General features: G+C 47.4%; 1 protein-coding gene across 1 annotated transcript in view; it reads left to right on the top strand.

Annotated features, from left to right (window-relative positions):
• LOC135907155 (angiotensin-converting enzyme-like) overlaps positions 1–24,594 on the top strand; it is an 80,617-nt gene that overhangs the window by 39,972 nt on the left and 16,051 nt on the right. The window contains exons 5-12 of the mRNA XM_065438818.2: positions 3,921–4,064; positions 6,594–6,782; positions 12,182–12,273; positions 14,089–14,258; positions 17,829–17,953; positions 21,316–21,411; positions 21,822–21,963; positions 24,324–24,422. Of these exons, the coding sequence (XP_065294890.2) occupies positions 3,921–4,064; positions 6,594–6,782; positions 12,182–12,273; positions 14,089–14,258; positions 17,829–17,953; positions 21,316–21,411; positions 21,822–21,963; positions 24,324–24,422 (1,057 nt within the window). The remainder of the gene's footprint in view (positions 1–3,920; positions 4,065–6,593; positions 6,783–12,181; positions 12,274–14,088; positions 14,259–17,828; positions 17,954–21,315; positions 21,412–21,821; positions 21,964–24,323; positions 24,423–24,594) is intronic.

Genomic DNA, 24,594 nt, shown 5'->3' with positions numbered 1-24,594 from the left:
CGTGGCTGCGACAAGTTCCTTGCCTCGGTAATCTGCAGTCTTATCTCCCCAAAGCGAATGATGTGCGTTAAAGTCGCCACAGATTACTATGGGAGAGAGGCAACGAGCGCAAAGGTCCTTTATGAACGCCTCCATGGAGACCTTCCTGCGCGGACTTATATACACCGACACCACACTGAGTTTTCGTTTTCCTAGGCACACTTGCACAGCGGCGACTTCCAAGAAGGTAGAACAAAGGTCTTGCACTGGTAAGGTGACGTGAGGTATTCTCGCCTGATGTATATCATCGCACTTCCGTTTGCAAATGATGGTATACTCGGATTTCCATGTCTGATGTACTCTGGGATCGTCCTTCCATTTGGGAGACCGGCGTCCGAGAGGGCTAGAATTGGTATAGGTATGTCTCGAAGGAAAAGGCTGAGTTCAGAAAGACGCTGTAGAATGCCTGCGCAGTTCCATTGCATTATTAAGGGCACTTTTGGACGACGGGATGGACCAAGTGGGCGAGAAGCTGCCATTATGTTACTGAGGGTACGGGGAAGTAGAGCAGAGTATTACTGACTCAAGAGCCAGCACTGCTTCCAACATATCCTTCGTTGAACTAGCAGGCATCTTCGCGACGTGGGAACGTAGTGCCGTGAACAAGGCGCGTATCACATGCTGGCAGTTTTCCTGCTGACTATTGCCATGTGGTACTTGAGGTCGGTTTACTGCGGCCGCATAGGTGCGTTTTTCGGACTCTTTTCGAACAGGTTTCTCAGCCGCTGTGACCGTTTGCGTTGGCTCAATAACTTCGTTTATCGGTGTGAGACGCGGGAAATGAGATGCGTACTCTGTTTCCAAACCAGTTAGTTGTGGTGCTCTGGACGTCTTCTTCGTGTTCGATGGTGCGCTTGCACTCTTTGGACCCAGAACAAACAACTTATTTCTCCGCTGAGCAGCTGTCCGCGCAGGACATCGACCGTAGCTAGCAGGATGGTCACCGCCGCAATTTGCACACACAAAGTTGTCTTTAGTTGCACAAGTCTTAAAGTCATGAGGTCCCCCACAGCGCTTGCACCTCTGTTCTCCACGACAGTACTTAGCGATATGTCCGAAGCGCTGACACTTAAAACAGCGTGGTAGTGTCTCCACGTAGTCGATAAGCTCGTGTCTGGTAAAACCAAGGTTGATCTTCTCCGGGCGTTCAGAATTTGGAGCAAATGTGAGAATCACCGAGTTAGTGCGCCTTGACTCCCATTCAGATGACGAGGTTTGGACCCGACGGGTGATTCTTCTTGCATGGAATACTCCCTGAGGTCTCAGGTAGGTGAGCAGCTCTTCATCCGAGTACCATTTAGGGACTCCTCTAACAATGCACGTGTTTTTCATATAACTGTGCGGGACACGGGCAGATATGTCTATGCCGCCGATATTCTTGGTCTCTAGAAGGACGCTGGCTTGTCCTTCTGTCTCTACACCTAATAGCAATGCTCCCTGTGCTGTGAAGTGGCTCTTCACTGGTGCTCCACCGAGGATCGTTTCAAGCTCAGAATACAGGGCAATAGGGTTTACTTGCCTTAGATCAGCTCTTTCAGATGTTGCAGTGATTAACACTGGAATGCCCTCCGCCATGTCTTTACGATGGCGCACAATTCGGAAACCACCCTCGTCCATGTCCAGGTCTGAAGGATTTGCCACGTTGTCACCCTCGATGATAGTTGACTCGTCTTCAGATTCACCAGTGTATTGTCGTTTGCAGTCAGGCTGGCTTGTACAAACCAGCTGGCGTTTCTGACCCGGTGTCAGCCCTTGGGAGGTCATGGCGGGGTGCTCGTCGGTGCCAGCTTGGTTCCTTCTAGCACCTTGTGAGGCGGCGGGTGGCGCAGCACCCGTCGGTCTCCGATACGGAAGGTACCTTTTCGAGTCGACCGACGTCTTGAACCGTTCTGACCAGTAATACTAGCAGAAAATAACGAAAATAACGATAAATGTAGGCAGAGCTACTCAGACAGGCTAGCAGCAGATTCGTCGTCCCAGCGGAAAGGGTCAATATAGGGTGTCTATTTACATGCGCGGAATTTTTTAAAATTGCCTGCGACAGATAGCACAATTGTAATTCTTTAACTAAATATCTCGTCGAGGTGGAAATTACTTAAACGAGAAATGAAATGCGTCATTGATAAATTAACAAAATTCCGTTAAATAAGTTTCTGGCTAAATAAATTACAGCATATATTACAATATACGAGTTCTAGAGTTTGCAAGCAGCATCAACCTGAAACGAATTCTGGGCATAGCTCCGCTTTCGAGATATGCGCCGCAGACTTGAGGTAAAGAAGCGTTGTTGTTCCACTTACTACTCATGAAAACCCTGTCACATGCGGGGAAGCACAAAAGTGAATGGAACCCCAATGCATTCTGTCGGACACGTTGAAAATTAGTATTTCGAAACTGTTGCCATCCCGAGATTCGTTCCAAGTGGATAAGCCTTGCGAACTGACCAGCTACAATTGGTAAATTGCACTACATGCCGGAAATTAAATAAATAAATAGTTCAATTATGTTAATTACTCAATTAAGCATAAATATTTAGATCAGGAGTAATGTACGTCCACCTCACCGAATAATTTAGTTCGTCGGTTAAAATTGTGCTACCCGCCACGGACGACGTTAAAGTTGTTGTTGTTGTTGTTGTTGTTGTTGTTGTTAATGTTGATGTTGTTGTTTGGAGCTAAAAAAAATCACGTGGGTATAAGCCAAGTAGGAACAAACAGGACTATCGTAAAGGGCATACAGTTTCCTGACTTGTTTCAAGTGGGCGTGCCATGCGAACTCAAGTGACTCGTGATTTAAAACACCTACCTTTAGGCGAAGAGCTAAACGGGCAATTAATTTTTGCTGAGTAGCCGTGTACTGTTATACTTCATGCAAGTGATGTGCACCTCTTCAAATAATATCAGGCAGCAAAATACCCCTCTTCACCAAAGGAGATTTGTTGATACCCTAGGTATTCAGGATTTTAAGTGAAGGGCCTAGTGCACATTATTGCATCGTGAAGTACTGAATAAATTCATAACGCTTCACAAAGTTAAGGACTGCGCAAAGAGCGAGGGAAGGAAGAATGCTAGGCATAACTTTAAGAGACATAAAGTGAGCGGTTTGGATCAGAGAGCAAACGGGTATAGACGACATTCTAATTGACATGAAGAGAAAGAAATGGCGCTGGGCAGGTTGTGTAATGCGCAGACTAGACAACCGTTGGACCATAAGGGCGACAGAATGGGCGCCAAGAGAAGGGAAGCGCAGCAGAGGACGACAGAAGACTAGGTGGTGCGACGAAATTAGGAAATTTGCGGGTGCTAGTTGGAATCGGTTGGCGCCGCAGAACAGAGGTAATTGGAGATCACGGGGATAGGCCTTCGTCCTGCAGCGGACATAAAATATAATGATGATGATGATGATGCTGATTACTATTATTATTCACAAAGCCTGGCGCGTAGCACTCATACCCCGATCTAGACTGGTGCTCTCACGCCAAGGAAAGTGAGACGCGATGTCCATCTCATTCGTCATGGCTTTGAATGAACGATGCCCTGCGCGATGCCGGGTACACCAGGCGACCACAGATACGGCCGCGCGCACAGCCACCCGTCACTTCACAGGGAGACTGTTCGTGCGGCATTTGTGAGCGTTGTGTCGTGATCATAAATTTTCACGACACACCAATTCTCGTACGCCAGTCCTTTTAGAGTTACCAGTGATTATTGAAGCAAGAAAGAGAAGTTCGCAGGAAGATCAAGGCTTAAAGTGATTGTTCAATTATTCGTACTCATTGTCCTGGTTATAGAGATACCAAATTCGTCATTCGAGTTACTTGCGCTCGACACTATAGTAGACTTGATGAGTTCTTCTTGACTCTGATGCCGTATTATTTGCAGACCTCACGCGAATTATGAAGGAAGTCGGCAACTACGACAAACTACTTGAAACTTGGCTGGCATGGCACAACGCTGTAGGCCCTGCTATAAAAGAGTACTTTATTCCGTACGTCACGCTAGCCAATGAAGCAGCGTCTCTAGACGGTGAGTATAATGCGATCCTTACGCTTTCTTTTCAATTTCGAACAATGAAGTTTTCAGGTTGACCTCACTTTCATAACTATCACAATTGCTATATCTAGATACTTCAATGCGCTTCCAACAAAAAGGCTTCATCCTATGCAACGATCGAGTTGAAAGCGACAAAACAATGGTAAATTTTGTCTTGCCTACTGCACACCATTCACTTGCGCGAACAATTCTGAAAAACCGGACCTGAGCACCACCATCGGTGAAAACCTTGGCCAGCAGTGCTTTCTTAGTGTTCAGATAGGGTAAATTTATTTGACATAAGGCATTACTTGGCACCTTAATCTTCCTGCCAGTGGACACTAAAGTACCTGTGATTAGAGCCGAAGAATATTTTTCTTTTCATTTTTTTATTATTTACTGCGGTTTCTCTGACGGACATCCAGTTTGGTTAAACCTGCTCCACCAGAGAGAGAGAGAGTATAATCCAAAAGCGAGCTGAGGATGGTGTGGTCCTGTAATTAGTGAGTCAAAGTGAGCCCATCAAATGATTGAATGGTGATAAAGAGTAACTCCTTATTTCTTGGCTCTTGGCGTCGCGGTTGTACATATTCTTGCTGAATTAAATGGTCATTGTATTCAGTACTAGTGCATACCTGGGCTCTGCAGAGGACTGCGGAAAAGCGGTCTTGCCGGTAGAGCTGCGAGAAACGCCGTAAATGAATTAAGGCATACATCTCTTGCGATTCTCCGGTCCCGGTAGTAGCCGTCTCGTCAGTGCGACTATGCAAAACGCGATAAATACAGCACTGGTCTGCACCAAGCAGCCGCCATAGACGTCTTCACAGGCTTAGTTAGTATACTACTATGCCTTTTCGAATGCCGCAGCACTTCCCTCCATCAAGGTAATTCACCTATTTTCGCAGTCGGCGACTGTGCCTGGCCTTGCCAAATGATAGGCGCATCTGCTCCGACATGGGCAATCTCCCAATTGTGGTATATAGTTGTGACATACGTGAAACGGTAACCGAACTATGATGCGAGAGAACGGCAGGCGTTTACTAATACTCTCAGTTCGACAAGTGACCGCTGTCTGAAGGGGCCTTACTCAGATTTCGCCCGCCGCACTCACTCCTATCTACCTGCAAGAGTAATTTGCGCATTACCTTCTTCCCTGCGCAGCACGGGCTTTACTGGACGCTGTGATTGGTCCACCTGTGAAGTGAAAATATTTATTCAAGCGGCTATATCCTCATCGTCACTCTTCATAAAATTATTTCGCTCACCTTCTCTTCTACTTTTTTTTTCTGATGCAAAGTAGCAGCCTAGGTAGGTTAGCATCAGATGGACTTTTCTGCTGCTTCCTAATTAATTTTTTTTCACTTTCTCTCTCGTTGTCCTGGCTATTTAGTGCCCTGTTAACTGCATTGGTTGCTACACTCCTGGGCTAAACTAATGTTTAGCCCAGGAGCGTAGCACTAAAAACTAAAATCTACCGGCTAATGTACGCTAATGCGTACATTAGCCGGTAGATTTTAGTTTTGTAGTCATTTAACTCAGTTCGAGCAGATAAAATGTATCATTTAATTCAAAGCGAATGTCTTATGCCACGCTAAAGAAACCGCCCATAACATACATAAGTTCATCGAAGCAAAAGCTTAAAATAATGGCATCTGCCCGTATTCTGATATGCATGCAAAAATAATGGCAGCTTGTGCTGGTTGGTACAACATTCAGGAAAAAAAAATACCCTTTAGTGCGCAAAAACATGGAATTAAGGAAGTCACCTGTCGCCCTCTTCATTCCTTCCACGTTTTGTGTGCTAAAAACTATTGCTTCCTTGTCTAAAGGAAGCACGCAATAACTCAGGCACGGATTAGCAAGTAATCACTCGAGTCACGGATATATGACCCTGAAGAGAGACCGTAACGGAATTGTGTGTCTGCATTTCGCCGGTACATTAGTGAAATTACTCGAATACATAGTGGAGAGAGCGAAAAAGCTAGGAGAGGCAAGGCGGGGAGCTCAATCGGACGGGCGTCCGGTTTGGTACATACATTAGGGAAAAGGGAAATGAGGAATAGAAAGAGGAAGGAGGGAGAGGGTGAACACTACTCGTGCACGCTGCAATGTAAGTATACGTAGGAAACCTCTCAGACGTTTGACGCGCAAACGTGGTGCGGTCGTTCTCATTTTGTGGAATTTTGATGTACCAGCCGCGGTGGCTCCGTGGCTATGGGGTTGGGCTGCTAAGCACGATGTAGCAGGATCAAATCCCGGCCGCGGTAGCCGCATCTCGATGGGAGCGAAATGCAAAAAAAAAAAAAGCGCCCGCGTCCTGTGCATTTGGGGCACGTTGAAGATCCCCTGGTGGTCAAAATTAATCCGGGCTCTCCCCCACTACGGCTGGCGGCACAATCAAATCGTGGCTTTGGCGCGTAAGACGCCAGAATTCAATTTAAGTTTGATGTTACACGTTGTTCACTTCCGGAGTCACTCTTATGTTATGCCGCGAACTGTTCGTTTTGTGTGGCCGAATCGCAGGTTACGACAACCTCAAAAGCGCCTGGCTCAGCGATTACGAGACAGAAAACATGACGGAGATAGTAGATAAACTATGGGAAGAGCTCTCCCCTCTGTACAAAAAGCTGCACGCTTACGTGCGGATGAGGCTCAGGGAGATCTACCCAGGACGCCTGCCTGGGGACGGCACCATACCAGCCCATCTCTTAGGTAAGTGCTTATAGAAGTCGTTCATTGTGCAGACATCTTTATCTACAAATCTTAGGCTTTGCCTCAAACAGAGCTATGCTTCAGAAGCACGTTGCTTAAATATATGTTTGTAAATTGACCATAAGTACCAAACCCAACATTGGAGGTCTCTATGAATTGAGAAAGTTCCAGATTATCTGCCGCGGTGAATCGGTGGCTATGACCCTTGATGTGCCGCTGTGTACAAATTCAGTGGTTCGATTACACTCATCACACTTCTAGAAATTCAAAAACGCTCGTATACTAAGTGCTTGGTTCGCATTAAAGAAAAAAATGGCTGTGGCTTAGCTAAGGTTAAGCCCAGGATGCGAAGCATACTAGCCTTTATTTTAGTTGTTGAACCACTGTTTAGCCTGGTGAACTGTTGTTGCTTGGCTATATTTGGTTCGGCTAGACGAAGAAACAACTCATGCGTTACTCTGCTTCGCCTTCAAAAGTGGAATGCCACAGCGTTCCCGTCGACCCGCCAAGGGGTGTAAGACAACGGGCTACGGCGCAGCGACTACGCGCCCCGCATTGGACGCGGTGAGCGTCGAACAACGCAGCGTTCGGCGCGGCAACGAAATGTGCGCTTGCGCAAGCGACGCACGCCTGAGCCTTAGAAACAGCTCGTTTCTAAGGCAACACCGCATTCACTAGAGGCATTTTACGCGAAGCATATTACGAGAGCTCAACCCAGCACCTCAGGCGCGGCGGTGTCGCCTTCAATACCACGTGACACCGTGACGTCACGACGGAGGAGAAACGGGGCTCCAACTAGCGCCGTCGCTCGCGGCGTCGCGGCGGTATATAAGCAGCTGCGCTTGCCTCTGCTAGACACTCACGAGGTGAGATGCCTCCGGGAGACAGCTGCTCGTTGGAATGAGAAGCGAAGGTTGCGGCGTGCTACAGAGACTGATTTTCTAGGTGGCTTTGGCTCAACTCTTCCAAGATGGGCTGGGTGGGAATCGAACCAGGGTCTCCGGAGTGTGACACGGAGACGCTACCACTGAGCCACGAGTACGATGCTTCAAAGCGGTACAAAAGCGCCTCTAGTGAATGTGGTGTTGCCTTAGAAACGAGCTGTTTCTAAGGCTCAGGAGTGCGTCGCTTGCTCAGGCGCACATTTCGTTGCCGCGCGGAACGCTGCGTTGTTCGACGCTCACCGCGTCCAATGCGGGGCGCGTAGTCGCTGCGCCGTAGCCCATTGTCTTCCACCCCTTGGCGGGTCGACGGGAACGCTGTCGCGTTCCACTCTTGAAGGCGAAGCAGAGTAACGCATGAGTTGTTTCTTCGTCTAGCCGAACCAAATGTAACCAAGCAACAGCAGTTCACCAGGCTAAACAGTGGTTCAACAACTAAAATAAAGGCTAGTATGCTTCGCATCCTGGGCTTAACCTTAGCTAAGCCACAGCCATTTTTTGTACCGCTTTGAAGCATCGTACTCGTGGCTCAGTGGTAGCGTCTCCGTCTCACACTCGGGAGACCCTGGTTCGATTCCCACTGTTACGTTTCGCCTACGACGCGCGGTAAAGCCGGCGCGGATGTAACGGACGCCGGGGCTTCGTTCAAAGCGGCGGACATTTTGGCCCGTTCGGAGCGGCCGCGACGCATCCCCGCCGAGCGCGTCCCGGCATGTTCAGTGCCACGTGTCTTTGTGTGTGCGTGTGTGTGCCCACGCTTGTCAAAGCGCGGCAGCCGGGGAGAGGAGCTCCCCAAGTGTGAAGCGAGGAGGTCTGACCGGCGCCGGCCCGTCTGATGCGTCACTACACTCGTCTCTACATGTCTCTCAGTCCGCCCGTGCCTCGCTGTCACGTGGTGTGATCCCGTGACCTTCCTTCTTGCCCGCGGCGCCAAGAGTATAAAAGCAGCTGCTCCCGGACGCCAAGAGAGAGGCTCCGATTTCTTCTGTAGAGCTACGTGCTCTCCCGTCTCTCCACTTCGGTCGACCTGACCGGCCGCTCTTTTGCGATGCTAGAATAAACAAGTTGTTCTGTTAGCAGTCGACTCATGCTTTGCCAGGACCTTCGGATGCTTCCAGTTGTGCCCCAGGCCGCCAGGCCAACGCTACCCTTGGGGCTTGCGACCCATTTGCGACAACGGGCGCCAGCGGTCCGATTGCAATAACGGGTGTCAGCACTGAGGTTCCAACACCACCCAGCCCATCTTGCAAGAGTTGAGCCAAAGCCACCTAGAAACAAGCGCAGCTGCTTATATACCGCCGCGACGGCGCGAGTTGGAGCCCCGTTTCTCCACTGTCGTGACGTCACGGTGTCACGTGGTATGGCATGGGGTCAAAGGTAATTGAAGGCGACACCGCCGCGCCTGAGGAGCTGGGTTGAGCTCTCGTAATATGCTTCGCATAAAAAAAAGCACGTGATCCAAATAATTCCCGGACAATTCTACGCGCCATCTTTCATAGCCACTGTGTTTCTTTGGGACGTTAAACTGAACTAAGTAATCGAGCTCCCAATCCTTCAGTCCGTATGACGACCATGACCCAACGGCGAAAGATTAAGATGGCGATATTACTTTCCCAATGCGTCCATTAGCGTACTGTTACGTTTCGCCTACGACGCGCGGTATAGCCGGCGCGGATGCAACGGACGCCAGGGCTTCATTCAAAGCGGCGGACATTTTGGCCCGTTCCGCGCCGCCGCAACGCCTCCCCGCCAAGCGCGTCCAGGAATGTTTCAGTGCCATGTGTCTTCAAGTGTGCGTGTGTGTGTGTGTGTGTGCATGGTGGTGCCCACGCTTGTCAAAGCGCGGCTCCCCAAGTGTGAAGCGAGGAGGTCTGACCGGCGCTGGCCCAGCGGATGCGTCACTACACTCGTCTCAACATGCCTCTCAGCTTGTACGTGCCCCGCCGTCACGTGTCCTTATCCCGTGACGTTCCTTCTTGCCCTCAACTCCGAGAGTATAAAAGCAGCTGCCCCCCGACGCCAGGAGGGAGGCTCCGATTTCTTCCGTTGAGTAGCGTGCTCTCCCGTCTCTCCACTTCGGTCGACCTGACCGGCCGCTCTTTGTGATGCTAGAATAAACAAGTTGTTTTGTTAGCAGTCGACTCATGCTTTGCCGGGACCTTCGGATGCTTCCAGTTGTGCCCCAGGCCGCCAGGCCAACGCTACCCTTGGGGCTTGCGACCCAGTTGCAACAACTCGTACCAGCGGTCCGATTGCAACAACGGGCGTCAGCGCTGAGATTGCAATAACTGGTGTCAGCGGTCCGATTGCAATAGTACTTAAGTATCAGTTAAAGGGACACTAAAGGTTAATATTAAGACAACGTGGACTGTTGAAATACCATCCCAGAAACCTCGAAACGCTCGTTTCATGCGAAGAAGAGACTTATTTTAAGAGAAAATGCGTTGTGAAGCGTCCGCCCACCTCTAGCGCAGTTCAAATCGCCCGCCCTCCGATCGAGGAGTGGTGACGTCATGGTCTCATAGTGATGTTGCCCCGTCGGTGAGTAAAACGGCGCCCGCAGACGGCGCTACGGCTTTTCTGCGCAAAACGCAAACGCGCGGCCAGAAACAGAGCCAAGACAGAGCCGAGAGCAGCGCGAAAGTGGAACTATGGTGGCTAGCGGAAGGGAAAGCGCGCGACGATAAGCTGGTTCCTTATTTTATGACGCCAACTTTGACGCTCGTTGCAATAGACGACCCTGACAACGACACATTGGCTCGCGATGCTGGGCTCGACTTCAGCGATTTAAGCACTGATGAACGTGACCTGTTGCTGAGGGCTCGCGCTGCCGGCGTCGTTATACTACAACGACGGCAGCTGTATGACATAGCTGTTCATATTCGCACATTTGTAGCTTTTCCTTCGTGAAAACCAAATGCCGCACTCACCAACTGCAAGTCTTCGGCCTGCAGTTGTTCTTGTGCTTCGGAGAATGCAGGCAAGACCGATGGAACAGCGCTACGGGAAAGCACTGCTTTGAAAGGCACTCTACACGACTTCAGTAAGTCGGCGTTGAACTCCTAATCCTCTGGACAAAAGTGCAGCGAGCACACTATGCGATTTTTCGGCTCTTTGCCAACGCGCTGTGGCAGAGGTACGGCACCTAACCACTTCGAACGGAGAGGTTCACTCGTTGGCACACAGTGATAAGTAACGTTGGATTCGCCGCTGCGACTGCCCGTAGCCAAGTTCCGCGGACCGTTCGTGCATCTCACGACATCACACGACATCACATGGACGTGGCATTCTCGCTGCTTGTTCCAAATGCAAGTTTTGCGAGCCAGCAGAACCAGCGCAGCACGACGTGATAACGAAACAACTGAAAGTCCAAAGCGCGCGCGGCGCAGAGTCGAGCGCGCAGAGTCGAGCGAAAACGAAACCTTTGGACCGCCCATACTGCTGAAGGGTAACGTCAAACCGTTATTTCCGCTTAGAATCGAAGAGAAGTAGACAAGTGGCATTTTCTTCCGTCTTATAAACTAATGAAATGATCTTTTTTTATTGCAAGTAGTTGAGCACTAGTTACAAATTGTGATGAGGAGTGCCTTCGTCATCGGGCTAGTACCGGAATGTCGCTGGGGGCTCTCAAATCGTGTCATGCATTTACCTCAATTTCTCGGTTACTAAAACTCTGTTCGCGATTATATTGACGCCTTAGACGTTCTAGAGCATTGCTTTATGACTTTAACTTGACTTCACAACAATATTTAGTGTCCCTTTAAGCGACTTCGCTATCCTCTTAGTCATGAATCAATCATGGTTTGGACGTCAATCTCCGGGCAACGGGGTAAGCAGCATCAAAATTTGCCACTGATAGGAATCTAGGCCCCTATTTCCCCCGTTGATGAATACTAATCCTGAGCAAAAACGTGATTTTGCCGTAACAGGCAATCGTCAGTGAGTATAGATTATTCGAAGTGCAACAACACCACCGAGGCACCTCAATGGAGAGGGGAAAAATCTCTAATTAAAGCAGCACCATTCACATTAGCGTATAGATCGGATCACGTCATACTGGATTACCAATGTATTAATTTTTGTTAGTTTTTTGTGTAAGACATGTCATCAACAATTACACATTCAATTGATAGCAACATACTTCTATACAAAGGGAATCATACTGCGCTTTACGTACTCGGAAAGATAACATGAACAACGTCCATTTTTAAATATTCACTTGCCATCACGTCCTCTTTTTTTTTCGTCAGGTCATCTGACGTTACAGTCTACTTTAAGGAGACAAATGAAAGAAATGATACTGTGTAATAAAATACAAATAACGACAAACTCTATTTCATCACAACTTTTGAATAGCTGCTTCCATGGCGAACAACAGTTACTCTTGGCGCGTTCTTTTTCGGAGCTACTTATGTTTGCTAGCTGCTCATCACTGCCTTATTTTTCATTGATGTGCAGGAAACATGTGGGCGCAAGAGTGGGGCACACTTTACCCTCACCTCACAACGGAAGAGAAACCCCTCGACATCTCGAAGACAATGGTGGAGCAGGTCGGTACAAGCCCTACCCTTTGTGTAGCGTAACATAGCGTCGACTTTGCCTTTGTCTGTCCCCACAACACCGCAGCGTGACGACATACGTTTTTAAAGAATTCTGCTAAGTTAGATTGGCAAGCTGCACATATGGAATGCTACACATCTCAGTCTTATAGTGAGCAAAGCCCTGGTAAGCCAGAAAAGACGCCCGAACGCTGTTTGATGCTTTCTCGCTACCTTATCGTGTCGTCGACACGTTTAACCAGTGCGTTCTTGGGGCTACATTTTTAATAGTTTATCAATAAACAGTTGTACTGTATTCCAGTGAAACCGAAGATTCAACCGAGGCATTCTTGAGAAACGTGCATTAAACAATTATGGGATTTTACGTGCCAAAACAATTTTCTGGTTATGAGGCACGCCGTAGTGGAGGACTCTGGACCACCTGGAGTTCTTTAACGTGCACCTAAATCTGAGCACACGGGCGTTTTCGCATTTCGCCCCCATCGAAATGCGGCCGCCGTGGACGGGATTTGATCCCGCGAACTCGTGCTCAGCAGCCCACCACCATAGCCACTGAGCAACCACGGTGGGTAGAAATACGCATTTCAGTTTCTTTCTATAGCTAGTGCCGACTGAACGATAGGCCATTTACAGAATCAAAGATCTTGAGGGCATGGTCTCACAATTCATCAGCTCAAAAAACCATTCGAGTGCTTCTTCAGTACTTGAAGGCAACAGGCTTGAGTGCCCGACTGTAGACATGCTTCACCTAGTTTACTGCATGTGAGTCTGCGATATAGACTCGTCTGTTCTCTCCCTCTCTCTTTCTTTGTCTCCCCCATTTCCTTCCCCACATGTAGCTTCTCTTCTCTCTTTCTGTCTCTTTAGCTAGTCCGCATACATCTGATGTATTTAATATAAGAATATCTATCGTTTCCTTGTGGCGCGTCCAGAATACCCAACAACAAAACGCCTACCGCTGATGGTGCATCAGCGGTAGGCACGTGCTCCGGCCACTACAGTTGATTTGTGCTTGTTATAACAACCTAGGCTGGCTGAAAGCTCGTCGTCACCGTGGTAGAGTGCATGACGCCGCGCATAGCTCACACAGCATGGCCGATTCCTCTGGAGCACCCATCTTGCGGAACACCTAAATTACCGGAAATCCACATTGGCCCAATTTTCGGGATTTGTAAATCTAATCTCAAGTTGGCACTGACTATGGGGAAAAGCTGAGGTGGATGTCGTTGCTGAGAAGCTAAATTAATCCGAGAGTCAGGTCTCGGATCGCGCTCATGTGTCCGCAGATCATAATGTGTCACCATGAAAACGTGATGCTCAACACTGAATGTCAGTTGAAGTTGCCGCGTGAAAAAGATATCTGCTTAGAGTTTGGCGTTGAAGCAATGTCTCCGCATCAGTGCAGCAGATCGGAGTACGGCGTTTATACAAAGACAACTACTACAAAACAGGTCACGCCCCCAATGAACACGCGAAAAAGTCATTCCCGCCGCTGCGAATTATAAAACCCGCTGCAGGTCGTGTATTGGGAGTCAGCGTTAATGTCTGTTTAAGGCCTCTATAGATACTCGATTGCTCATAAAGAGCCCGATAAAGCAATTTTATCAGTTTTGTGACTACTCTGTCGTGTACTCGCGATCACTCACCACGGTTAACCATTTCTACAAAGACGAGACCTCGACATGCGCTGTTGGCGGGCCCCCAAATTCTATACAGTCAGCTCCCTAGTTGCCGCTTCCAGTGATGACGCTGCACTGCGGATCGCTTCTGCTTACATTCACTCACTTGGTTTTGCCCATTTGGCAGAAATGGAATGCCACGATGATGTTCCACGCGGCCGACAACTTCTTCGCGAGCTTAGGCCTTGACAATATGACGGACACGTTTTGGAAGAAGTCCATCATGACAAAGCCGACCGACAGGGACATTCAGTGCCACGCATCCGCCTGGAACATGTATGACGGCGACGATTTCAGGTACGAAGCCACACCCTTTATAACTACGTCTATCGCTGGGATGGGCAAAGTATGAGCGTGTGTCTGAGAGTGAAGCACCGTGTGAACATACACGCATCCGACATGAAACATGCTGACGATGTACAATTATAAAGATGTTGAATGGGTTGCACGGTGACTGAAGGACGGGCAAGTTAGTATAGATTCAAAACTTATACTTAGGTTGCTTCACGGAACTCAGGCAGCACTCGGAATACGTTAGGGGAGAAGAAAAGAAAGGGAGAGTGAAGGAATGTTAACCCGGAAAGCATTTTGTTGGTTACCCTATAGCTAGGGGAGGGAAGCAGGCGAGCACGTTATGGCTGATGGGCGTGCTAAGTCTATTGCTTGTAGCTTATCTATTGCATGCAGATTTTCCAAGCATTACGCGCATTTCTTTTCGGTGCCCTCGAGAACGAAAAATGACATCGCGTATAAAATTGTAGGAAATGGCATGGTTTACGTAATGGGCCACATGCGTGCAAAGTTTTACGATGTGTAGTTTAACTGCGGACATTTAAAGCTTGATCCAGCTCGAAAAGAATCAGCTTCGCCGAAAATTGGGCTCTATATGTCGCAGAAGTGTGCTGATTTCTTCTTCTTTTTTTTCTTTTTCTTTTTTGCTATCTGTTGCATCGTGGTGCGTTCGTTTTTCCATCATGGCTCTGCATAGCTTCGCTCGGAAGATATCTCATTGAAACCTGTGATACGTATAAATTTCCACGGGTATGCAGTACAGCTACGTTGCTTATCGCTGCAAGGACCATATATAGGAACGTTTCCCTGCCTTCTCTGAAAGCTGTTTCTGTTCTCTGTTTCCAATGCGAACTGAGAAAGCAAAACAAAGAGAAAACAACAACAAAACAAATTGTAATTCTTGACAAACCAATAGTCGTCGAGAAGAGTTGCACTAAAGACGTATCTGTTGTAGGAAGCTGCGAGGACTCTAGAAAATCCATGCATAGTCTTTGAGATTTGGCGGCGGTAGCGTTTTGCGGAAAGATCGATTCGAACTTCGTTCGTACTTGAGAGAGAGAGAGAGAGAGAGAGAGAGAGAGAGAGAGAGGGCTCTTTATTAGAAAAACAGAGAATTTTGCCGGCGCGTATATAACCGCTGGCATGCTACTCTGTATAGGGATGGGGAATGGGATTAAAAGATTCCAGAATAGAGTGGGAGAAAAAAAAGAGGATAAAAATAAATATGAAATGTCCTAGTGGACTTGATACTAATTTTTACACGTGACATGGCGGGTAAATTTAGGCTTTTGTATAGGAAGGATGCAATTTTTAAAGTTTTCCTATTTGACCAATTTCCGTCAGGTATTTGAACAATGAATCCAAAACCCGTCGCTGTTTTGAAGGGCCGGGCATTGGACCTAAGATGCTCGGTAACGTTAACGGTTCGTGGCGAACCATGTTCATTTGGTGCTCAAGAAATTGTCTCTCGTCGCGGTACGCGGGGCATTCTAGTAATATGTGCTCAATTGTCTCTAAGTTGCGACAGTTATCACAGTATGGGTTAGTGGTAAGTCCTATGCGGTACAGATAATTGTTCGTATATGCCACGTTCAGTCGAAGACGATGGTACAATGTCTCTAAGTGTCGAGGAAGTGGTCGTGAAATTTTCGGTCTCATTTCTGGGTCAATGTAACGTAGGAAGTTGTCTTGGTGAAGCGGCAGATTCAAGATGCGGTCTTTTTCTTGATAGGCATATTTTTTTGCCATGGTTGAAGCGTCGGCTTTTATAAAATATGTTCTTCTGAACTTGCGATATTGGAGTCCATTTCTGGCAGCTTCGTCCGCTCTTTCATTTCCCGAAATGCCGGCATGGCCAGGTATCCACTGGAACTTTATGCAATGCCCAGCAATCTTAGCCCTGTGGTGAAGATAAGCAATGTCAAATGCTGCTGGTTGATTATTGCAAAGCTTGTGCCTGTTCCACATACTTTGTAGGGCTGCTTTTGAGTCTGTGAATATCACCCATGTCTTTGGCGGCTGCTGTCGAAGTATATACACAAGGGCCTCCTTAATGCCATATAGCTCCGCTGAAGTAGATGATGTCGCTCGCTCAAGACGAAACGAGAATCGTTGTCCTGTAGAGGGAACAAAAAGTCCGCATGATGAACGATGTGGAGTTGTAGAGCCATCTGTGAAAAAGTGCGTTGCGGCTGCGTATTCTCTGTGCATATATTCTAAAGCTATCTGGTAAGTCGCTGCTTGAGGCATTTGCTTTTTCGCACTGATTCCAGGTATGTATGGCAAGATTTCCAGTGGGGACAGTGTCCATGGTGAAATGTTTCGCGGCATAATTTGTGATGCCTGAGCAGGAATCGAAATAGATATGCTTCCGACGGCCTGCCCAAAGCTAGATGTAGCACGGGTTCTGGAAATATCCTTTAAAAAGTGAGTCTTCGTATGAATGACGTGGCGGAGGTGTATCCGAAGTGTCTCCTGCGAACATAGCACTTCCAGAGGCAGGCAACCAGCTTCTGCTACAATCCCTGAGCGGGACGACCCCTTCGGAAGGCCAAGACATACGCGAAGGCAGTTGTTTCGTGCTGCCGCGAGTTTTCTCTTGCTTGTGGGAGATATTTTGTGCAGGATCGGGAGGTAATAACGTAGTGTTCCATCGACGTAGGCCTTATGGAGGAGCACCATTGATCGACAGGTGCTGCCCCACTGTGATCCGGCTAGAAATCGGCATACGTGCGACGCCGAGGAAATCTTCTCACTCAGTTTTTTCACTTGGGGCGACCATGTGAGGTTCCTGTCGATCGTCACTCCAAGAAACCTTTGCGTCTTGACGTATGGAAGGGCGCGACCACCCAACACTAGTGGGTATTTTTCCATACATCTCCGCGTGAAAGCCATGGCAACGCTTTTGTCGGGGGACAATTTCAGACCCCTTGGATTTAGGTAGGCCGATATATTACTTGATACAGTACTTGATACAGTAACCATGGGTAAGCTGCGCCGCCACATCAGCCCTTTACTTCGAAAGAAACACACAGTGTTGAGGCAGGAGACTTCTTGAAGTGCCTTAGTTACACTTTATATCATTGCTGCAGCTGTGCAAGTTGTTCATAATCTTTTTATTTTAGAAGATTACACTGCTACAAGTTTCTTTAGTTTATGTTTGAGTGCCTGTTCGGTGTCTATTTTCATATTGGAGTGTTCGCACTTGAGTTTTGCTGCCATTGCGCGCAGTTTAGAGTGACTGTGCTCCACAAGAAGGGAGGGAGGAGTGAGAGGGAGGGTAGGAGAGGAACAAGCGTACCATGATGTGATGCGGGCGACTGCGTCCCACAAACGCGACCATTTGAGTGCAGACATCCAGAGGAAAACCCGTTGCGGTCTTGTCGTTAGTACTTAGAACTCTTCACAGATCTGAACAATGCTTTGTATAGTGCAATAGATACCTAGTATAGAAGAATTGTCGAGCTTAGTGCGCAGTGCTGAACGCTGCATCAAAGCGAACAGATACGTTGTTTTTTTAACAGCGCAGTCTCTACTAGTACGACTCAAAATTTTGCCGCGGCTTTCGGATTCTAGGATCAAGATGTGCACCGATCCGAGCGCGGAGGACCTGCGCACTGTCCACCACGAGATGGGACACGTCCAGTACTACATGCTGTACAAGCACCTGCATGTCCTGCTGCGCGAGGGAGCCAACGAAGGTTTGTCTCGTCTTGCGCGTTTATCTTCCCTCATTGCGTCAGATTTAAAACTTCGATGGTGTTTCTTTGTTTTCTGACAAGCACAGACTGAAGTTTAAAAGCTCAGAACATTGATATACGAGCGCGAATCATAAAGTCGTTGCCCCCATTTTTCTTTAGCCAAATTGCGACTGTAAACGCAAAGCCAACATATCCATTCCCAGCGGTGGACCTCTCTTGGACCGGATCGGTCTTATCTGCCGGTAGCTCCGCGGCACGGCGCTGCTGTCAGTTGTTGAAGATAGCGGTTGTGTTTCACACGTCCACGGCGTAGGAGCAACGAAGTGTGATTCGTTTTTTATGGAGCAAGGGATGAACGCCCATCGAAATTTATCCACAGGGAAATGCAGCCCACGTAAGGGCAAAGGTGTCTCGCTTTAAGAAGTGTGAGTTGGTTGTGTTGTGAGTTGTGCTGTGAGAAAAGGCCGTGAAGACTTGCACGACAATGGACTTCCGGGGAAGCCGCATGCGTCACTGACTGACGACAGGGGCATCTCAAGTTTAGTGTTGCGACGCGGCAAATTTCTGAACCGGTGTGGGGACTATGTGGAATAATAGTGTAAGGTACGTAGAATAGTACATTATATTTGTAATTACCTGTATGTACCTTAATTGGAGTAATAAATAAGAGGGGAAATACTTTATGATTCGCCCTCGTAGCTGGCACTTCAATGCGTGCGGTATAACTCAATGGCAAACACGATACTGCACCCTCGCGATGTATTGTCGTCGTTTAAGAGATTAGGGGTGCGATCGGAGATGGTTGTTCGGCGCGTTCGTTCGGTTACCGGCGCGCGCGATTGGCCTACTCCGCGCCGACGTCGCCAGCCGCGGGGCGCCGCCCCGTTTTTGGTGACGTCAAAATGACGACACGCTCCTGTCAATCATCCGCCCACCGAGCATTTCGTCCGAACGCGGCGGGAGTTGAGAAGTTGGGAGCGATCATACGGCTTCGCATGGCGCGTCTGGTGGATTGGATTGGATCCAACAGGCGGCCTTTGCGGCTGCAGAATGGCACGTTTGCGAAACGCGTTTGAAGAAATGACAGAAAGTGAATTCCGGCGTCGTTTTTCTTTCTCGAAACAAATAATTCGTTGGTTGCACAGAGAAATCGACAACATCATCGGTGCCAGCGAGCCACTGGGATGTTGTCGCTGCCTCTTGAAAAGTGCGCCACTCTTCTCGTCGTTTTTTTTTTTCTTTTTCCTTCTCGCTGTGCGCGACACCACCTAGGGACGACGCAAAGAACCTTGTAGTTATAAATTGCAGTAGTCACACGTACTACTATTTGAAAACGTGTTTGGGCTTGAGAAGAAAAATACATTTTTTTAGATAAAGATTTAATTCATTTGGAAGACGAGAAACATTTGGTTTTGTAGTATACTGCTTGCGAGCAGACGACAAACGACGGAAGTAAACTTCCGGGGAGGTCACCGCTTCCTGATTGGCTGCTCTCTCCGCCCCGCTGTCACAAATTTTGCATACTGCAACTTTGTGACGTTGCAGCAACTGAACAGAACGCGCAGCGAACAAAATATCTCCGATCGCGCCATAGGTCTACAGATGAAAGATCTGCAAAATCTTGAAGTAGGTACAGGGCAGTACCTTTGCCATATAAGTCTGTTTCGCGTGCCTCGTTAGCGCCACACTTTACGTACGTTACTCCTTCTACTGAACATTAAAGGCATTGTTAATATACTTATTTGGGGCGTCGAGAGGCAGCGATAATAATAATATATGCGGTTTTACGTGCCAAAACCACTTTCTGATTATGAGGCACGCCGTAGTGGGGGACTCCAGAAATTTTGACCACCTGTGGTTCTTTAACGTGCACCTAAATCTAAGTACACGGGTGTTTTCGCATTTCGCCCCCATCGAAATGCGGCCGCCGTGGCCGGGATTCGATCCCGCGACCTCGTGCTCAGCAGCCTAACACCATAGCCACTGAGCAACCGCGGCGGGTGAGAGGCAGCGACATTAGATATTATATTAGACCATCTGATCTCCCGCGCCTTTACGTTGGAGTAGATTTTGGTTGTGTGCAGGTAAGTTCACCACTTTCACTTGCCCTCTACCTCGTTCTTTCCCCGCCTATACACTTGTTTTTACCGCGGTCAGGAGCAGCACGCCAGAGACACGCTCTTCCGGCAACATATCTCCTTTTCTATCTATCTATCTATCTATCTATCTATCTATCTATCTATCTATCTATCTATCTATCTATCTATCTATCTATCTATCTATCTATCTATCTATCTATCTATCTATCTATCTAATCTTTTGACGTTCTCAAGTTTCAAGAGGACCTAACTGAAAGTAAGTTTGACTTTACGAATCGAAAAAAGCTGAACTCAGTACCTCGGCTCTATCCCCAAGTAATAAGCGCTAGTAATTTTTTTTTTTAAATCGGGTTAATAATGTGCCGTAAGAGTGAGCGGAACATCTGCTTTCAAATTTGGTTCATGCATAGCGATGAAGGCCGTCGTTCGCAGTGAAAATAATTATTTTCATTTGGAAAGAAAGAGATGCTGATTCACTGCAACCTCCTGTAATGTGCTCATTTTCTTTTCTTCCGTTCAGGCTAACCTACCATTGTCAAAAATATGAGCAATAGAACGAGCCGCTACGGCCAGGAATCAAACGCTCCACCTTATGCTGCCAAGCAGAACCATATAGCCAGGTAACCACCACGACGAGTGGATACTGCAATCAAGAACGATAGAAAAAAAGAGAGGCAGGTTGACGCCCCTTCAGTCATCAGTACGCGGACGCAAGAAAAGGCAAAAGAGCAGCAGAAAATATAGTGAAGTAATAAATATGCGGGTCCGTTTATGTCGTAAGCGTTTTTAGAATGAAGAGAAACAGCAGGTATGCCCACACCTGAAAAAAACTGCGATTTGTGACGTAACTATTCCTCCAAGCAAGGCCAAATAAGTGGAGTTTAAAAAATCCAACTATAGTAATAAAATACATTCCTAATTATTCTGCTTGCTCAAAAGAGGTCCTGACAGTATAATTCGATGAACAGAAACGTCTGTGTGTTTTTGACTATGACTAGGCTTTGATGATGTCCCATCAGAAGAGTTCCCTAAGTATATGCAAAATCTCCCTTTCTTTCTATCTCCCCCTTCTACTCTATTTCTCTTTTTATCCCTCTTAACCCTTCCCCTTGCGCAGGGTAGCCAACCGGAAATACCTCTGGTTAACCTCCCTGCCTTTCTCTGCATTATTTTCTCTCTCTTCCTCTTCGGCGGTTGAGCGACTGCTTCATTAAGGTAGATCATAAAGTGAAAATACGTGCGTAATTTTTTCATTCTGTGCAGGTTTTCACGAAGCTGTCGGAGACCTGATAGGCCTGTCGGTTGCCACCAAATCGCATTACGAGAAGCTGAACTTGATGAAACCAACGGATAAATACAGTGAGTAGTCGTTCTCACTGCTTCTGTTGGCTGAACGTCCTTGTTCAATGCTGGTTTTAAAGGATCACTGCGTTCGTTGGTCCTTGGCCGCGATTTCGTAGCCTCGCCTTCCGCTCAATTCTATGCGACTTTTATCATCCACTGTTCACGCCTAACTGATCGCGTCGATAACGCGGGTGGAGCGTTACTCTGACCACCGACGAAACGAGAGAAGCGCGAAAAGGAATAGCATCGGAAAAGGCATCGCTACGAAATCGCAGCCCACGTGCCCACGCAGCTCTCTGTTCTGCCACCGTTCGCGTTCTGCCTTGTGTTTTACGATATCCTTTCGCGAGTAATGCGCGCATCGCAGACCAAGCGCAACTGCATGCCAGCTTTGCCTTCTTCAGATGTCAGTCTCCTGTTTCCAGATTCCATTGACATCCTGCTCATGTCGGCGCTCAGCAAAATTGCCTTCTTGCCATTCGGATACCTGCTGGACAAGTGGCGGTGGAGCATCTTCACTGGGGAGACGCCGTTCGACAAGATGAACGAGAAATTTTGGGAGTACAGGTACGTCTGTTGGACATTGCTTCTCAAAGCCGTCTGTGCGCAACAAGGGTCGGTGAGAAATTACACCAGCCGCGTTTTACAGACCGCCAAGACGATGGCAGCTACCACAAGATGGCGAGGTGTTCTTATAAACGCGAAGCAGCCATTCAATATAACTTTTTTTTTACAGTCGCTTTTGGACTTTATTGCTTCTTTTTAAATTTTTACTCATAACAACCATTCGGAGAGTCCATTAGGCGAACTTGAGTTCGAAGTAACTTCGTCATTCTTCAGCACAGGCGATCCGTAGAGAACAAACGCTAACGCATCTGCAAACCCTTCGTCTGCGACGTTCTAAATAGTTGACACTTGGTTTATTTGTTCGTATACAAGGTGTTTCAGCGAACTTTAGCCAGAGTTTTAAAATATGCTGATGCACTCTTAGACGACGCGACCAAATGCATATTGCTCACTTTTGCAACTTTCTAATTGGAATTTCTAGCCTAGCTTCGTTGCTTAAGAAGTTGGTTAATGAATCTCGACTGATGATATAATTAAGCAATATACAAAAAATAGTGTTACACACTGCATACAAAAATGAGCAACATGCATTTGATCGCGTCGCCTAGAGCGCATCCGCATATTTTTAAACTCTGGCTAAAGTTAGCTGAAACACCCTGTATGAAGTTAAGCGTCCGAAAGTAGCACTGGGGATATTAGAGACACTCTGTTCGTGGAATTCCGGTTAATTCACGGCGCCTATGTGGGTCTTTAAGGTGCTCATACATCTAAGTGTACGAGTGTTTGTGCATTTCATCCCCAGTGAACCGCGGCCTACATAATCGAACCCACGACCTCGTTCACAACAGTAGAACACCGTATCCGCTGAGCCACCGCGGTCGATTGGAAGCGTAAAAAAAATTAAATTATGGGGTTTTACGTGCCAAAACCACTTACTGATTATGAGGCACGCCGTAGTGGAGGACTGCGGAAATTTCAACCACCTGGGGTTCTTTAACGTGCACCTAAATCTAAGCACGCGGGTGTTTTCGCATTTCGCCCCCATCGAAATGCGGCCGCCGTGGCCGGGATTCGATCCCGCGACCTCGTGCTCAGCAGCCCAACACCATAGCCACTGAGCAACCACCGCGGTCGATTGGAAGCGCAGTATGAGTACAGACAAAATACACAAGCAAATAGAAGTGCTCAGGCTTTAGTGTCCACCTTTAAGGGTAGTTTGAATAAACTACTCTGGCCGTGCTCAAGTGGTTATTGAGCGCTACATTTATTATTGATTTATGTAAGGGCAGACTACATTACTGCCTGTGGCGCGCTGTGTGAACGAAAGCCCGCAATAATTCTGTAATAAAGATATATCTTAGCACACGTATGTTTATAGCGCACGCCTTTCCAGTGCTCCGCAAAAAAAAAAAAGACAAGTCAAGGCAAGGACTTGTCATGAATTCAAAGCATCACACATCTCAATGCGCAAAGTGTATTGCTTATATCGCAACTGCCGGACTGTATAACCATTTCATTTTGTCTCAAGATTTCATTTAACGGAAAAACAACAACAACGAAACGTTATTCTTTTGTTTTTCTGTCTGGGCGTTGCGATAAATACTAGCGATTAATCTTGTCAGCTAGCTTCAGTGTAAGAGGCGTATCTTGTTATTAATACTCGAACGTAAACTGACACTCAGACATTGATGAACAATTCGGAAACCCTTCTAGACGATACGGGAACACTCGCACATGCTTACAAAATGCCTTAGGATCGGAAACACTAATTAAAATATTAAGACTTCAAACGAATCATTTACACAAATCTCATGACACGTTTGATTGAATATCTGCTGTGAAATGTATCCGTATGGCGTCAAGTGAACGAGTACACAGAATTACTAGGCCGACGCCTGCGTGTGCGTTTCGAAGCCCTGTTAGTTCAGGCAACCAGTTCTCTCCTCTCGTCGTGTTTTACAGCTACTGTCCGCACTACACAAATTTTTGAAGTGGCCGCTCTTTCTTTAGCAAAATTTTCTCGAAATGGTCCCTAAAAGTACACACGTGAAGTTCATGTTTGTGGACGCGTCAAAAGCTTTCAGAAATAAAATAAAATTGATAATTTTAGGTGCCGAACAAACATTTAAAATATTAATGTGTGCCTTTATTGGGGCTGAAAATTCCTGAAATGGATAAGCGAGTTTCCGACTGCTCGCATGAATTGACGCCTGAAGCGGATAACCAGAATTGCTCTGCGCGGAATTTTAGAATAATCGACAGAACGTTCGCAGAGTGGCTGTTTTGGGGATGCTATCATGAAAACTTTACTGACCGCAACGTTTTTTTTTTCTTCATTTCTTTTACTTTTCTTTTTGCAGGATAAAATACCAGGGCGTGTCGCCTCCCATTAAGCGTAACGAGTCCTTCTTTGATGGTGGAGCCAAATACCACGTGGCTCTTCAAGTTCCGTACCTGAGGTAAGCAAGCTGATCCGAGACGATCACTGGAAACCTCGGTTAAGTAGCACATGGCATCACGCATGCGAGTTGAGAGCTCGAAATAAAGGAGCAGGAAAAGTGGAACGAAGCAAAAAAAATAAATAAATAAAAAACTAATAAGAAAGTTCGACGCGACATACAAGGCATGAAT

This window comes from Dermacentor albipictus, chromosome 4 (genome assembly GCF_038994185.2).
Source record: "Dermacentor albipictus isolate Rhodes 1998 colony chromosome 4, USDA_Dalb.pri_finalv2, whole genome shotgun sequence".
Taxonomy (NCBI): domain Eukaryota; kingdom Metazoa; phylum Arthropoda; class Arachnida; order Ixodida; family Ixodidae; genus Dermacentor; species Dermacentor albipictus.
The sequence above is the reverse complement of the archived record's forward strand: the minus strand, read 5'-3'. Positions and strand labels throughout refer to the sequence as shown.